General features: G+C 45.1%; 3 protein-coding genes across 3 annotated transcripts; all 3 read right to left on the bottom strand.

The window, feature by feature from the left end:
* Nucleotides 1–2,145: 2,145 nt before the first annotated feature.
* On the bottom strand, nucleotides 2,146–5,323 carry pafah1b3 (platelet-activating factor acetylhydrolase, isoform Ib, gamma subunit). Its single transcript, XM_084445113.1, has 6 exons — nucleotides 5,295–5,323; nucleotides 4,886–4,972; nucleotides 4,487–4,576; nucleotides 4,041–4,157; nucleotides 3,814–3,936; nucleotides 2,146–3,453 (listed from the first exon to the last, which is right to left on the bottom strand). Exons 2-6 carry the CDS (start codon nucleotides 4,964–4,966, stop codon nucleotides 3,193–3,195), a joined length of 672 nt encoding a protein of 223 aa, XP_084301239.1. The 5' UTR covers nucleotides 4,967–4,972; nucleotides 5,295–5,323; the 3' UTR covers nucleotides 2,146–3,192.
* Nucleotides 5,324–11,001: 5,678 nt separating this feature from the next.
* tlr21 (toll-like receptor 21) lies at nucleotides 11,002–13,887 on the bottom strand (the record flags this gene model as incomplete). The annotated part of the gene is made up of 1 exon (XM_084444493.1): nucleotides 11,002–13,887. One exon carries the CDS (start codon nucleotides 13,885–13,887, stop codon nucleotides 11,002–11,004), a length of 2,886 nt encoding a protein of 961 aa, XP_084300619.1.
* Nucleotides 13,888–15,478: 1,591 nt separating this feature from the next.
* On the bottom strand, nucleotides 15,479–16,120 carry cnfn (cornifelin; the record flags this gene model as incomplete). Its single annotated transcript, XM_084444158.1, has 3 exons — nucleotides 15,479–15,568; nucleotides 15,772–15,908; nucleotides 15,997–16,120. The coding sequence occupies 3 exons, from the start codon at nucleotides 16,118–16,120 to the stop codon at nucleotides 15,479–15,481; spliced, it is 351 nt and encodes a 116-aa protein (XP_084300284.1).
* Between the last annotated feature and the right edge of the window lie 866 nt (nucleotides 16,121–16,986).

Below are 16,986 nucleotides of genomic sequence, written 5' to 3' on the forward strand. Positions count from 1 at the left end.
CAGCTCAGCAACCTGAAGACATGAAGACATTGTGAATGTCAGCCAAACAAGGACAGAATGTAATGCTGTTTTAATGCACAATTTCTCAAATGTCATTGTGCAATAACAATAACATCTTTCTCAAGCAAGCAAACAGATGAGAGATTCTGCTGATCTGATTGGACACCACGTTTTCTACCTACTTCACTCAAGCAGTGAAAGCATACCTGTATTTTAAAACAAACTGTTCGCATGTCAGGTCTGGAGAAGGTCAATTTGCTCTGAGTGAAATCATCTCATTGCATATCATGAAGCATCATTACAGAACATGAACATTCTTTAACAGAAAAACGGGTTAATGCTTGTTGGACTCTTGTAATCAGTCAGTCTCTCTCTGACAGCTGTCCACAGGCCTATGCTGAATTGGTTTGATCACTCCGCTCCATGAAAATAACACCCACTTAATAATACATACAGCCCAGACTTTTTTGATATTTACAGTTTGGTCAACAAATCTTCCTTTACAAAAGTGTTGAAAGCTATGATGATGCTGCAAATGAATCATACCAGAGTGCACAGAGAGACAAGTAAGATGTCTCACAGAGAGACAAGTAAGACGTCTCACAGAGAGACAAGTAAGACATCTCACAGAGAGACAAGTAAGACGTCTACACCGTCTTATCGGGTTACTCTGACTAGAAAAATCATCACTTGTGACCCTCATGCAAACCCAACACATGTTTAAGTGTAACTTTGTGTGTGTGATGGAACGCATGTTGAGCAACCTAACCCTGAATGCATTGTAATGTAGCTGTGCCTTTGATAGGCCCTCTTCATGGCACAATGTCTCTGTTTAAAAGTTCAAATTTCAGCTTAAAGGAGTAGTAAAGGGAAAATGCATGTTTAGCCCTGTTTTAAGGTTACTTATGGTCATAGACAATGGTTCAGATCAAAACGTTGACAAAACTAGCACTTTTGAGAAAGTCTGATAATTGCTCTACCACCGTTTTGGTCATACAATGGATGTGGGTGGGCACTGTGAAAAATCATTCAAAAAACATGTTAAACTCTCAATTTCAAAGACAAGAAGCTCACCGAGGTGTTAGTTGGCGTTCTGACATATACTTCACCATAAAGTAAGATTCTAGTTCATCTGGAAAGGCTTTTTTAAACATTTAGCATAGAACTATTTAGTCGCAGCACATACGTGTGTAAACTTCCGCAAACTAGGTAGCCTAGCAACATAAACAATAACAATAGCTACCGTAAGTAGTTCCGCTTCCTGAATCCCCTCTGCGGATTGATCTACACATCTACAACGGTCGCTTCAATACAAGTCAATGGATTTCATAAAATGATCAATAAAACCCTACAGGATTCAGAATTTCCGACGAATTTGATGTCAGAACACCAACGGACACCAATTACCCCCTCGGTGAGCTTCTTGTCTTTGAAATCGAGAGTTTAACATGTTTTTGAACGATTTTTCGAGGTGCCCACCCACATCCATTGTATGACCAAAACGGTGGTAGAGCAATTATCAGACGTTCTCAAAAGTGCTAGTTTTGTCAACGTTTTGATCTGAACCATTGTATATTATTATAAGTAAAACAGGGCTAAACATGCATTTTCCCTTTACTACTCCTTTAAAGGTTCTTACTAAGTAATCGCAAGATCATGCCTAAAAGCACTTCGTTTTTATTCTAATTGGGGACCAGTTGACCTAGAAGGGAACTACCTGCATCCACATTCTCACAGTGAAAATGTGAGTACCTTACCGAAGTCAACAAATCGATCATTACTGTTCCTTTCAGAGCCACAGTGCTGACATACTTTAATGAGAACAGATCAGTCCGTGATTGGCTCTTTAATGAGAACAGATAAGTCCGTGATTGGCTCTTGTTTGCAAGTAATATTTGGGAGATATCTCGATCTTGAACTCCTACACTAACGAGGAAGTCTTCAACCAGACTTCAACAGCCTCCACAACTACAGTAGATAATAGCAGACGTGAGTGACGGCCAAATCCCCCGTCAGGTCAGCATCCCAAAAGCAGGTCAGCTCACAAATAACGAGCAGCAAAAGTGGTGTCCACACATTCTCTCTCTTTCATTGGCTTTTAATTCAGACTCAGCTGCTCCACAACCATCAGCAACATGTTCCCCATCAAGCCAAGACATCTAGCAGGCCCACTGAAGCAGTTCACACAGTTCACACAGATGCTTGTGTAGCTGACCATACATAAGAACAACACACCCTTCCCCATAGCCCAAGAAACTCACAATCCTCGGCATGTCATACTGTACATTAAAATTAAAAAAATCAACAGGGAAAGTTCAGTACAAATGGCTGAAAAAGAATCACTTCACTGTAGAGCAAATTGATGATACTCAATGATGAAATATTGTCATCATTCCATTCTTCTCTGTGCAACAACATAACAGGGGGAGTCAAATCACAAATCAAATCTCCATTACAAGGAGCAAAGAGAGATGAGGAAATGAGTCTTTGGACAGCAGCTGGAACATTCCGGGACATGAGACTGGATCATTGTTGTCCGGTTGCCAGGTTTGGTGAGGGTAGCGCTCCCTGTGAACGCAGGGATTTTAAGCCAGTTGGAAATGTGAACACAGCAGGAAGGGAGGGGCTTGTTGATGTGAAGTGGGTGGGGTCTGGGGTTACTTACTGTTTCATGCACAGGAAATAAAACTATGGGAGTATGACAGCGCCGGGGTTGAGATTAACATTTCCTGATCAGTTCTGGCATCTTCAAACACTGGCTGACTGGGCAGAAAATCATTACATGCAGTAGCATTCAGACTTAAGCTGTTAAATTCCACAACCAGACATTACGAGTGTTTAGTAATACTCCGCTCAAAACATCTTGGTAGAAAGTAATGAGAAAGTAATGAGAAAGTAATGAGAAAGTAATGAGAAAGTAAAGGTCCTGTGACCAGCTGTGCAGCGGTCACCAAGCCTGGTCCTGGGGAGGGAGATTGTGGGCGTGTTTCTGTTGCAGCTAAGATATATTATCTGGATCATATAATCTTGGTGCTGATGCTTGTGTAGTTAGTTTAATACAGTGTTACAGGACTGTGACCAACACCTGCACCCCCCCCCCCCCCCCTCCGGGACCGCGGGGGGCAGCTGCGGTGGTGTGTCCACTCAGGGGGTCCCGAGGCGGGCGTCGGCCAGTCGCTGGGCGCTGTGTCCTCAGTTCTCGGCGGGTCTCTCCAGCAGGGTTTTGAGGTGAGCGTGCAGGGGCTCACACACGGCCTGGTAGGCCTGGGGGGTGAGGTGGAGGTAGTCGTACAGGTCCTGGTGGGAGATGCTGCCATCTCTGTGGACGAAGCCGGGGTCCACGCTGAGGAAGGAGGTGTGAGGGAGGGGGGCCACGGCGCTCAGGACCAGCTGGTTCACCAGGACGTTCCTCTCACGAAGAGGGTTGGCCGACCTCCCCCTGGGCAGAACCCCCTGTGGATAACACACACACACACACGCACACACGCAGGCACGCATACACACACACACACACACACACACACACACACACACACACACACGCGCATGCACACACACACACACGCATACATACACACACACACACGCACGCACACACGCGCATGCACACACACGTGCACGCACACACACACGCGCACACACAAGCACACACACACACACACGGGAGTGAACCAAAGATAACACTGATAAGTCAATTGTTTAAAATGCATTTGTCCCTGTGTCAAATAAACAGTAACCACACCCTAACAAGCAATACCACACCCTAACAACCACACAGAAGCTGTGGAGAAGCATAGAGAAAGACCAGCCTACCAGTACGAGTGTGTGAGCATTGGGCAGCTTGTTCTTGATCAGCTGGACTATGGCCATGATGCCTCCACATATCTGTTCTGCAGTGTGTCCATGATTATTGGTGCCAACCCACAGAACCACTACCTGGAATGGAATGGAACAGTGTAAAAACGCTATCTCACTATCCCAGATCCAGGTGTCTTTACCCCCAGGTGTGTCTTTACCCCCAGGTGTGTCCACGTTCATACCTTTGGGCTGATGTGGTCCAGCTCTCCATTGCTCAGTCTCCATAACACATGTTGTGTGGCATCACCTCCCACCCCGAAGTTCAGCGCGTGGAGCGGAGAAAACAGCTCTCGCCACACCTGACAAGAACAAAACAGCACTCCATAATCATAGAAAACTAGTGGAATTGAAATCATGGAATTCATGTATCTTGATGTGAGTTATGTGCGTTCTTGGAGGACAGCGTCAGGATTCAGCCCTCCAGACAGACAGACCTGCATCACAGAACTGTATGGGAGTAAAGGCTTCATGCTTTTAAATCTGTGTGGAGGAGTGCATACAGGGGGGTGGATTGGAGGAGTGCATACAGGGGGGTGGGTTGGAGGAGTGCATACAGGGGGGTGGGTTGGAGGAGTGCATACAGGGGGGTGGGTTGGAGTGCATACAGGGGGGTGGGTTGAACGGTCACCTCAAACTGGTGCAGGAGCTGAACAAGGGAGTCTCCGACAAACAGGACGTCCGGCTCCTTACCCTTACTGTCTGTCACGAAGCGGTGGTGCTGAGAGAGAGCGAGTGAGAAGAAAGAGAGAGAGAGAGAGAGGACAAACATGAGGAAATTCCTCCAAAGATTTCATGACTGCAACCATTTCAGTTTGAAACCATACCTAGTTACAGTATGCGTGCAATACGATGTAGGAATACCAATAGCTCAAACTACCAACAGTTGAATGATGAGATAAATCTATGAATGACAATCATGCCTAAACTGGGGAGATAGCTACTGCGTTCGATTACGGATTAGTGAGTTTTGCACTCATAGGTCGTTTGAGGTTATTTACACACAACCCAAGGCAGACAACCTACACACCAAAGACATCCATCGTCCATCTCCTTGAGTGTCCTCACACAGGGTGGGTGTGGCGGCGGGGTTGGCGTCTCCTGTGCTCATTTTATTCTAAGAAAAGGCAAAGGTTATAGCTAACGTGTTAGCCAATGTACTGGGTAAATCCAAACATTCGGTATTTTATACTTAATGCAATTTAATGTGCGGGTTTCACGAAAAAAAAACGATAATGCATGAAAATTGCCTAACTAGCTAACTTAATTAGCTAAAAAAGCGAGCTAGCTAACCAAGATGAGCCATGATGAGGAGACAGTAACTCAAACTAGCAGCACACCAGCAGCATAAGCAACGCGCGTGTGGGAGTTTGAATTAACATGTGAATCACTCAACATTGCAATGGTCTAAAACGAGTAAAAGTGTTAGTGCTAGCTACCTTCTCGGCCTTGGGTTGCCTGTAGTTCCTGAAAGCAAAAAAATCATCTGTCAGTACCGAAAGTACCATTGACTACCGTGGGTGAGCTGGCTCCTTCGATTAAATATTAGCTTCGGTCTAGACGTTGACCTTAAAAATATACTGTTGTATTCAATATGGATTTAATAAAATATTGTTACATTACCTTTTATGTGTAAAATTACTCGATTTATGGACACATGAGAAAGAATCATCGCTACATAGATTAGTTTGCATACCTATTTAGCGCTGATGTTGGAATCATCCATTGAAATTTCCTCTGGTGATTGTGCCCGCCCCGCTGCTGCGCTTTCGCAGGCATGGGGGATTCTTGGGGTGATACCATTTAATTTAGATAGACCTATATCTATATATATAGCTTACATTTGTCAAACTCATAATATGCAGACCAGTGAGCTAAAAACAAAACATATCAATTGAACTGAAACTAGCAGCACTAGCCTACTGCCGCCGCCACTACCACTTACGCCACAAGTTGCAGGTGGGTAATAACTAATTAATTAATTATAAGTTATGGAGAGCACATTTCGTTGGTCAAGTGGTTTGGTGGTCCGGTGGGTGCCCACGAACTACATTCACTGTCATCGCCAATTGCATAATATTATAGCTAGTTTTTGTTTTGTTCAACAGAATGTTTTTTAGCCTGTCTAATTGAATTCATAATATGTGTTGCCTGGCAACCGATAGTTCAAATGGAAATAATAGTTAACGTTGGCACATTATTAGCTACAGCGCCCTCTATTTTATGGTGACATTTGTTAACTTTCTTGTAGCTGCATAAGATCACAGGCCAGAGGTAAATGTTGTCACATGTTAACAGATGGTTGGTTGCTTTATCAGTTTAATTTAACTTCATCGATGCTAATTAACGTTATAACTACTAGTTAATGGTGTGCACCTGTGCGGCTGTTATACTAGTGCTAGATTCTTGTAGCCTACGGGCTGGCTTTTTCGCAGATGTGGTTTCTTTGTTAGATGATGAGCTATTTGCTCGGCTGGCTTATTTGAAAATATTATCAAGTTATCTACTAGCATTTTCCAACTAATCCGTATTTATTTTATCTCTCTTTTGCATCTACTAGCCATCCAACTCGTCATGAGCCACTCGCATGGAAGAGCCTTAGCAGACAAGCAGAATGTCTCCCATGCCATCAGCAAGCACTTCAAGCCTAGGGGGGAAAGCTGTAGCCCAATTAACCTATGCACCTCAAACCACATCTGTTCTTCAAGCCATGACAAAAACACAGACACCCAACATGGCCAGAAGCACAACAAGATCAAACGACTGAAAAAACGCAAGGAAAGGAGCCACTTACGAGATGGTGACAGAGGAGGGTCAAAGATCAGATCTCAAAGACATCACCATCACCACTACCGCAAAGAGAAGGCCCAGTGTCATGACTTTTGCCAAATCAGCTCTCGTCCTCCACGGAGAGATGCACCTTTCTCCCGGGTCTTCCCCACTGCCCAGGAGCCCAGCATCATAACAGACAACCGCCTCATTGGACACCACGGCCTGTTCAACCATGAGGTGAAGTCCTTTGACATTGAGCGCTTGCTGAGTGAGCAGAGGAAGCTAGAAAAGCTTGGGCAGTATAGGAAACAACAAAAGAGCGACAGCGCTTCTCTACCTCCCCCTCTGACCTCCCCCCAACACCCCTCCGCTCCTGTGCCGGACTGTGACACCGGTGATGTTGACGTTTCTACAGCTGAGGAAGCTAGAGATAAAATGAGAGCAGAAAGAACCACAGCTAGTACTAAGACCCAGAGACATGAGTGTCAGACTAATTTAGACAGTAATGCTTCTTGGAGGGATGCACGTGAGGATGTAGGAAGGAGAAAGGCATCAGCTCAGGTTCATCTGGAGGAAGAGGAGATTTCTGCTAGCCACAATAACAGCCAGGGAACAGACCTCACATCGGGGCAGAGAGAGACACACCAAGGCTCTCTGACATCAGACAGCGACGCTGTTTTACTCCCATCAACAGACACCTCTAACGCCATGGCGAAGAGGATAGAGCTACGGCTTGTGGTCCCTGAAACGGGCAGAGAGCCGCTACTGCCTCATGGAGGAGAACAGGGGAATTCAAGACCACAGGACACACGGATGAATGCCCTCACTCTAGAGCAGACCCCACAAAACATTGGACTTCTACAGTCCCACAAAAAGCGATGCAGTCCCAGCCCCAAACTGCCCTGGTCCTCAGACAGAAGAGGGGCCAGTGAGAGCTCAGACCCCCAGACAGACGGGCCGGACTCCGTCAGCGCGGTGGCAGCACGCCTGTGCAGGTCACTGAAGCTGCCACTCCTCCGTAGGAGGCACCTGTTGGCAGAGAGCAGGGAGGTGCTGTTGCACACCCTACGGGAGCGCCATGGGCCCCGGCTCCAGGATAACCTCCTAAGGGTTCAGCGCTGCCTGAGCTTCAGCAGCATGTCCACCCCCCCCGCACGCCACGGCCGGAGCAGGGGGCCTGCTGCTGGGGAGGAGGAAGATGGAGTTCGGCCAGCAGGTAAGACTCCGGTCCAGCTATCATACATGCACATCCAATTATTTTGAGTTGCCAACTTGATTGGATGGCCTTCAGTACCTACTTGCCAAGAATCTACAGTAGGCTACCTACCTGCCAAGAACCTATAGTACAGTACCTATAGTACCTACCTGCAAAATGTCATGTTTTCCTCCATTTTGGAGGCGTGGCTTAATGGCTTTAGAGGGAGGCCTGAAGGGAGGGGCAGAGATTTTGTCCGTTTCATTTTTAAGAATCTTTCACACAAAATTCTAAGTTGATAAAACATTAATATAATGATTTTAAGTGTGTGTGCGTGCATGCGTGCGTGCGCGAAACATGACAAGGGGATTTTCTGTATCCTACTCCCTCTGTAGCTATATTCGATGCTGGTTCCGGAGAGGGGGGCGTGAAGCAGCCTTGCCTGGACCCTGAAAGAGCAGCAGGCCTCAAGAGGAGGAGGAAGCAGCTGTGTCCTCTCAGGGTGTCCCCTCCCCAGACCCACAGAGAGCCCCTCAGGGTGTCCCCTCCCCAGACCCTCAGAGAGCCCCTCAGGGTGTCCCCTCCCCAGACCCACAGAGAGCCAGGGCAGGGCCTGAACCTGGTGAGAACATGATCCATTACATCTAGCCTGCACAGACCTCTGCATTCAATGAACTATTTATTTAATGAATTAACAGATTTGAAACAATAACATATCTACATGTAAAGGAATAGTGCTATTGTTACGGCGCCCCCTAAGGGTCGGAGGACCAGGGAAACCAACATTAAAACAACAGACCAGTCAAGTGAGGGCAGAGACACACAAACACAGTTTTAGGTGTAAAACCTGGTATTTATTTACACCAACTCAAAATTACGGCAACATAGGGAACGAAAAGGTTACTAAGGGTGGCACCAAATTAAATACATAATACAAACTGAAAACCCACCACCAATTTAACAGGTGCTCAAAGAGCACCCCTAAATACATGGGGTGGTGCCACCACTAAACTGAGGAAGTAAACAAAATAATACAACTACATGAATGTAAAAATGTAAACCCATGGGTATCTGAACTTAACCTAAACGTTTCCCTATGAGCCAAAATTACAGAATACAAAAATAGGCTGGTCCAACTAAACAGAGTTTAACTAAGAGAACCAATAAACAACTCAACATAACTAGAAGCCTCTAAACAAAGCAACCTGGCCCTGCCACAGCACAGGCGAGAGAGGGAGAACTAAAAAACAGGAAGGCTTTTATTAGGAAGGAAATGGATGATGATTGGTTGATTGGTGAGGACTGCTGATGAATGGGGATTTGAACCAGGTGAACTCTTCAGCTGAAAAGAAATGTTAAATGGAGAACACAAGGGGGAGACAAAAAAACAATAACAGGACACCAAAACATTAACCCAAACACAACCAAAAATGTAGGCCTACATAACCCATAACCATAAAACACATACCGGACGTAACAGCTATAAACCTGAAGTATGAATTAAATGAATGTATTGGTCTTGATGTATTAAACATGTCACTTTTTTAGAATGTAAACAACATTTGGAGACATCCTGAATATAAGTTGACCAAACGATAATAGACCATGTTTTTACTGTTACAGTAAGTTACAGAAACAACTCTTTTCACGAGCAGTAACTTTCTCTTCGGACAAGCGTGTCCAAAATTTGTTTCCATTCTGCAGAAGTGACACTGCATGTGTGTTTAATGCGTATTGTTTGTTGAAAAGTTTGTTCAGTTATACCCAACAGATCTCAATGTATATGGTGAAATGTTGGGGCTTTATTTGTTTCCTCTCAGTCTGTCCCCTGGGCCAGTAGCCCCGGTGTAGAGGAAGCAGAGGATCCGTTCGGGGAGATATTTAGGTCCTCTTCCTCCTCTCATTTCCCCGTGGACATCCAGCCCTCTGGTGCCATGTTTGCCCCTCCCCATGCCTCATACTGGGGTCCAGCCTTCCCTCGTCAGCCCTCCGGTGAGGGGCTCAACAGGGCAACCAGAGAGACAACAAGCATGAACTGCTTTGAGACCTGGAGATATGAGACAGATCTGAGCCTCCTGAACCCAACAGGAGAGGTGAGGAAGAGAAGCACTGGGTGCAGGCAGTTCTTCCAGCAGTACCTTGCAAGCCTACCTGAGGACAACTCAAGACACTTACTTCAGAGGCAAGATCCATTTGAACATGAAAGGAGCCATTTTAGTTCCTCCGATGCCTCCTCATCTGCTCTAGCTCAACGCTCATTAGAGAGCCGCCAGCTGTACCCTTTCTACCGCCACCCCCCCAGCCCCAGCCCCGCCCCCTCGCCACACTCCCCAGACATGGCCTACTACCCCCCCTCCCACATGCTGGAGGGCAGCCTCCCACCCGCCCCATCCTTCCTACCAGCCTTCCCAAGTCCTGAACGCTGGGCTTTTCCCCGAATGAGACTCTACTGAGTCCACGCACATCTGGGGACACACCTGCAGAGTCTGTGCTTATTGCTGAGACCATCCTACGCTGCCAAACTGGATACCCGCACAAGTTTGCCCCCACAAGTCTTATTGTTTACAGTACTTTGTGTTGAGAAATAGCTTACAGTATGCATGAAAGTCTAAAAACAGTGATTGGGAAATATTTTTGTTTACATTGCATTTCTAACAAGTTTCTAAATGTGAGGTGGAATGACCTTTTTTTCCATACAGTACGTTACATACAATGAACAATACAGTATACATATATATTGAAATAATTATGCATTTTTGCAATATCAGAATATTATTTTAATGGCATGAAGTACATGTACAAAACAGATGTATTGTAACAGAAATTAATTGGCGAACAGAAGACATGCTGTTTTTAAACAATAGCAGTGGATCAAGCAGATGCATGTGGGTCACATATGCCCTGGTTTTTTGTTTTTCTGGACCCCCTGAATGTATATTTTGAATTTTGCACAGATGATGACCAGGCACAATTGTCACATCTTGGCTATATGAATAATCTGTAATTAAATGAATAATCTGTAATTAAATGCGCATTGTAATTCCTTTTCTTATTTTTGCCATGGGAATGATATCTTACAGTGTAGAAAATACAATATTTTTAAATGGTTATTATAGTGCAGTATGATCAAGTCAGAATGTAGGCAAAGTCCATTAGGACAAACTGGCTACTACTGTCTTTCAAGGCAGCAATATATTATCATCACTCATTTCAGTCTCCTTTTCTTCGTTTCTCTCCTTCTCTACTTCCTCAAACCTGTTGTTCCCACTCCGTAGAGCCCTCTTCAGCTGGTTCCAGAACAGCTCCTGGGCCTGGGCTGGGTCAATGCACTCTGACCCAGGCCACTGAAGGTAGGTTTTCTTCAGCATGACCTTTCTCATGCGGTGGTAGGCGGACAGCTGCCTCTCGGGGATGGGCTCCAGGAAGACGAGCAGGAGGACGTCTCTGAACTCATGGAAGAGCCTATAGCTGGCCAGCTGGATCTCCAGAGAGCACCACTCACTGTGGAGGAAGTGCTGACTCACCACACAGATGGTCTTGCGACTGCTGTACACGGCAGAGACGATGTTGTCCACAATATAACGACCTGGCTCAAAGTCACGGTGATGCAGGCACAGCCTGAAAGAGGATCCATTACCCTCCAGGTTGGGCAACAGCTGTGCCAACACCCATGACTCATCAGCAGAGTTGTAGGAGATGAATGCATCATATTTGTACTCTTCCTGCTCCCTCAGTCTACGCCAGTGTTCGCCAAACCAGGATCGGAACACGTAGTAGCTGTACTTCAGCTTCCAATACAGCTTGACGTAGAGTAGTGGCATGATCATTGTTAAAATGACCACAATGCTTGTGGTAATGAAGAGGTACTCCTCATAGTCTCTGTAGCAAACCTTTGTGTCAAAATTGTAGAATTGGTACTTGGTGTCTGGACACTTCAGATCATAGAGATAGACTAGCTGGACTCTCTGGTTGCTCAGAGTCCAGTTCTGCAGTTGACTGTTGGAGCAGGTGCAGCTGAAAGGGATGTTCCGTATGTCCAGGTAGCGCAGTTTAGGGAGGGCCTCCAGCACATCCACATCTAAGGTCTGCATCACGTTGTGGTTGAGCTGCAAGATCTGCAATGATGTGAGATTACCAAAAACTTCCTTTGAGAAGTTCTGGATGCCCATGTTCTCTGCAATCAGCTTACTTAAGTTCCGTAGGTTTTTGAAGACCCCTGGCTGCAGCTGCACCACCCCTGCGCAGGAGTTGTCCAACGAGAGGAATCTCAAGCCAGTCAGATCATCAAAAGCATCTGTAGCAAACCGGCTGATGTGATTGTTGGTTAGATAGAGTGATTTCAAGGAGCTGAGGCCACTAAAAAAAGCACGGGGTAACAGGGCAATACCATAAGGCATCTGTCCATCCAATTTCAGGTCCCGGAGTTTGGTTAGGTTCACAAATGGAGAACTGCTACGCTCAGAAAGGAAGCGGATTTGATTTCTCTGTAGATCAAGCACTTGGAGTGTGTTTTGGAATTCTCCAAAACTACTGCTGTCTATATTTTTAATGTTATTGCCATCCAGGTAGAATTTGGCAAGATTTTTGAGTCCTACCAGGGCTGACTCTTGAAAGTGACTAATTTTGTTCCCACCCAGGTCCAAGGTTGTAAGTTTTTGGAGAGAATGGAAGGTCTTGCTGAAAATGACAGAAATGCGGTTGTTGCGTAGATTAAGTGTTTGCAGGCTATGCAGATCTACAAAACTTTCTTGGAACAGATCTGTTAAGAGGTTATTGTCCAAACGGAGTGTGACCAGATTAAATAACCTCTTGAGAGCCCTGCGGTCGAGATAAGCGATTGTGTTTATGTTGAGCTGTAAGCTCTTGATATTTGGCATTTGCTGGAAAGCAGATTTTGAAATTTTGAGTATGCGATTGTACCGGAAGCTTATTTCTGTCAGGTTTGGGAGAGAGAGATTACTCTGCCTGATGCAGGACTGGAGGGAGGTGAGGTGGTTATGTTCAACGCTGAAGATCTGTAGTTGATCTTGTCTTTTGAGAAAGGAAAAACAGTTGATATCCCTCATCTGGGTGCGGGAAAGGTCCAAAGAGCCGGTGATGGTGGGACAGTCGGACAGAGTATCTTCCCTCAGAGTCTGATTGATCCTGTTACTTCCCAGGTTCATCTTTCTGATGAAGCGGACTTTACTCCTTAACAGTTTACAGAATTCTTTCAGCTGACTGGTGTTATTTAAACCCATACCAGAGAAGTCAATGTGATTGGCGTTGATGTTACTGAAATTCAAAAGCATGGGCACAGTGACATTAGTGGATCGAACACGCAGATACATGATATTTCTCAGATCCACATGTTGAAACGCTCTTGAAGGGAGGTGATCATTGTATGAGAGGTCCAACAGCTGAATATGTCCAAGGAACTTCTCCTCACAAGATAATGTTAAAAGGTTGTTCCTACAGAGGTAGAGGGTAGTGAGGGATGTCGGCAACCTTGTCCCTGTAGAATGATTTAAGTGTGTTAGGTTATTAAAGCAAAGGTCGAGTTTTGTCAACTTCTGTAGGCGAGTCACAGATTCAGTCACTTCAGAGAAATTGTACAGGAAGTTTTTACGTAATATGAGGTTTTCCAAATTGGACACATTTGAGAAAATGTCTTGGGGAAGCCTTTTTAGGATGTTATTAGCCAGTGAGAGGAAGGTGAGATTATGGAGGTTGTCAAACACTAAAGGGCTGAGTGATGATATATTGTTACAGGATATGTTTAGACTCTCTAGGTTGTCCAGATTGTGGAAAGCCTTCTTGCCTATGGTCATCAAATCATTGTGGTTCATGTTTAGGTTCCTGAGGTTAGGAAGGTGAGCAAAGGCTTTGTCAGGTATATCTTTTAACGTGTTCAAGGAGATTGTAAGAATAGTGGCAGAAAGTGGTAAATCCTCCACGATGGCAGATATCTTGTGCGTTTGGCGTCGGATACAATTAAACGTGGGTGGTATGGTGTCAGTTGCTGGTGTGGTATGGTGATGGTAGGAGTTTGGGTCCTTAATGCAATATTTGTAACTGTAGCCCATTGTGAATTGCACAACAGAAAGTATAGCTGCCACTAGCACAGGCAGCTGGTATGTTGGGCCTGACATGTTGGTTGTGTAACCACACAAAAAGCTCAAAAAAAATAATGTCCTTTAAAAAAATGTAATCATGAGTCTTGAGTCCATGAATTAGGGATTTGTGTGACCTTTGAAATGAGAATGAATTTATGGATTGTGTCTGTTCAAATCATGTCCATGCGATGAGCATATAGAGGTGACAGGTCAGCTAGAAGGAAGGAGAGAAAAGCACAGCCGTTAACTTCCCTGGTCTGCAGGAGACCGCAGGCCTTCAGCACGCTGGACTACACTCACATATTTGCTTAAGAGGTGTTTTGGTTGAACCACACTTTACTGGACCCGCCCCATTTTCATGTGTAATATGCATCTCTGTACATCTATTTGACCAGTACATATGTGTATTGCTTATACAACAAGTACTGCTTTCAGATCCCTTTTACTGTAATCGTAACTTCCCTCTAGTTCTTTCACTTTAATACAACTTCAACCAGTTAGCATTGTGTTCAATACAACTTCAACCAGTTAGCATTGTGTTCAATACAACTTCAACCAGTTAGCATTGTGTTCTAGACTCAAATGTTGCCCTCTGAACCCCCAAAGATGTCCTCTGATTGTCCTCTTGGCCTAATGCGGCTTAATTTATGCTCTGTAAGACATGTGCTAGACAACACTTGTCATACCAGCCATAAAGTGGGCGTTAAGCTAAGGTGTTAAGCTAAGGTTTGAGGCAGTGTCCAGATAGTTTCCAGTAAGAGTTAGATTTTACTGCACTGACAGTTACTACGTTGCTCACATCTCTGTTCACCTACAGTAGTTACCATAGTTACCATAGTTTATACTACTAAAGAATGTTTAAGTACAGATCACAATCCATTACATGATCTAATACTATGTTAATAAGTAGTCTACTTCGACTAAAGAAATATTATTCCATAAAAATACAGACGTACAGAAGATGACAATTGCTTATCAGGTGAAAAATTCTTATGCACAGAAGCTGCAGCCTTACCTGCCCAAGCTGTTTCCTTCAGACACAACCTGAAAGCTTGTCTCTCCTTGTTCAACAGTTGAAACAGTTTTTATGAGAAAAGGGAACACCCTCACGACTCAAAGGATCCTTACTAATGAGGAGAAAGCAGTTCTCCATTTGCAGGGCAAAAAACGGGAGAAGCACAAATGTGGCAACAACAAAAACTATTGAAATACCGTAGTCCTTAAATGTACAGTAGTCCTTAAATGTTAAATATTAATATTAAAAACGTATTAAATCGATTTTATTTGCAGGCAAGAAAACATTCAATACAATGCTTTTCTATAAACATGAGTATCGATATAATATAGCATATTATGATATAACGACAGACTTTTTATATTACTGGTCTTCAAAATGACAAACATACATTTGTACATGCACAATTACATTCAATGGGATATTACTGGGAATCTCTTTGATATTGTGGCCCAGTCATTGTAACATCAGTAGGAACTAGTGATCTGAGCCTGAGCAGATTCTGGATTGTCATTAAACTCCTCCTTATTCCATTCCTCCAACCAATCAGCCTCTCATCTTCTGCTCTCTGGCCATCTGACAGAGCCCGCAGAACGGCAGGCAGGCCATGACCATCCAGTCATCACAGACAGAGCCCTGCGGAGACACACACACAGGTTCAGTTGATAAACGACTGATAGCACTGATAACCCCAAGCGTTTGTGGGTATTATAGGGATGGCTTGCCCACACTGGCACCTCAGATTCAAACCCTCATAGCAACAGTCACTGTCAAGGTGGGGTTACTCAAGGATATTCAGGGATGTTTCTCAGTGATATCTACAGGTACCAGGCACGTACAGAGATGCGGTATCTGCTGCGGATACTGGTTCTTAGGGCGATCATGGCCCCAGGGAGGAAGGGGACGCAGCAGCTGTCCCCGTTGTCCTGCGCCACTTTACAGGCCAGGATACAGGGGATGAACGTCCCACAGAGACCTGCAACACACACACCATGGCCTTACTGGGCATGCTGGTCTATATGCTGCTAATCATCGCTACAGCACACACACACACACACACTTACAGATACCACAGTCCTCACAGCAGTCACACACATTTGAGTTCCAGGCAGTGGCGCTGGAGGTGACGGTGTAGCTGGAGACAGTGACCTGAGGCTGGGAGCCGATCATCTCTGTCTGGTACGACATGACTGGGGAGGGGGGGGGGGAGGAGGAGGAGGAAGAAGAGACCAGACAGATTGTAGAGAGGAGGAATACAAAATGGAGACAAGGGGATAACAGAGAGGGACATGATTCTTCAGCCACTGATACTATTTGTATGTTATTTAATTCACTCATCATTCATCTCAAGATTCTTACCTCGATGGGCCGATCCCTGCCTCCAATAAGGGGTCAGATATTCTGGATGCTCTCGAGGAAATCAGCGAATGGGAGTGTGACTATCACACCCCTCTCTTATACCTAGAGTGACGTGGGACGCATGGGAAGGCGTTATTTCTATGGCGGTAGGCTATGGCACGGCCAAGCGTCCCAACGTCCAACGAGATTGTTTGGGAGTTCAGGAACACCTTTTAAAGTCAAATGGGAGATGTTTGGTTTTTGGGCGTTGAGGTTTCAGGCCTTTCACAAGTGTTGGTCTCTTGCTACAGGTGCCCTTATCAGTGTGGGAGAGGCACCAAGTGGGAGTATGCATTACCGTGTGTGTGTTTGAGTTTGCCACACCTAGCTTAAGAGCACAGCATAAACCTATTGACTGTTCAGATGAGAAAGTCACGTTTATTTGGTTAGGGTGAGTACTGTCGAGCTGCAAGGAGTGAAGTGAGGCAACCGACAAATAATAACTAAAGATATTTAAATATCCCCTTTAGGAGTAGCTGTAGAAACATCAATAGAAACAGCCCTTTCACTCCAAGGTCATCTCTGTTTGGAATGTGAACCTCTGTACTCTAGTGTTCCAGCTGAGTGAATCTCAGCCAGCGTTGCTCCATTAACTCTCCCAGCCAAGTATGTTTGCCCGCCTCTCCCTCTGCGTTTGAGCCGGGAGATAAACCAAA

Source organism: Borostomias antarcticus, assembly GCF_949987555.1.
Source record: "Borostomias antarcticus genome assembly, chromosome: 10".
In the NCBI taxonomy this organism is placed as follows: Eukaryota; Metazoa; Chordata; class Actinopteri; order Stomiiformes; family Stomiidae; genus Borostomias; species Borostomias antarcticus.

Excerpts from the sequence above, each read along its gene's own strand:
- pafah1b3 (XM_084445113.1), bottom strand. The coding sequence starts at position 4,966 with ATGAGCACAGGAGACGCCAACCCCGCCGCCACACCCACCCTGTGTGAG. Across the intron at positions 4,158-4,486 it reads AGCTCCTGCACCAGTTTGAG|GTGTGGCGAGAGCTGTTTTC; the intron begins GTGACCGTTCAA and ends TGTTCTTGTCAG. Across the intron at positions 3,937-4,040 it reads TGGACCACATCAGCCCAAAG|GTAGTGGTTCTGTGGGTTGG; the intron begins GTATGAACGTGG and ends ATTCCATTCCAG.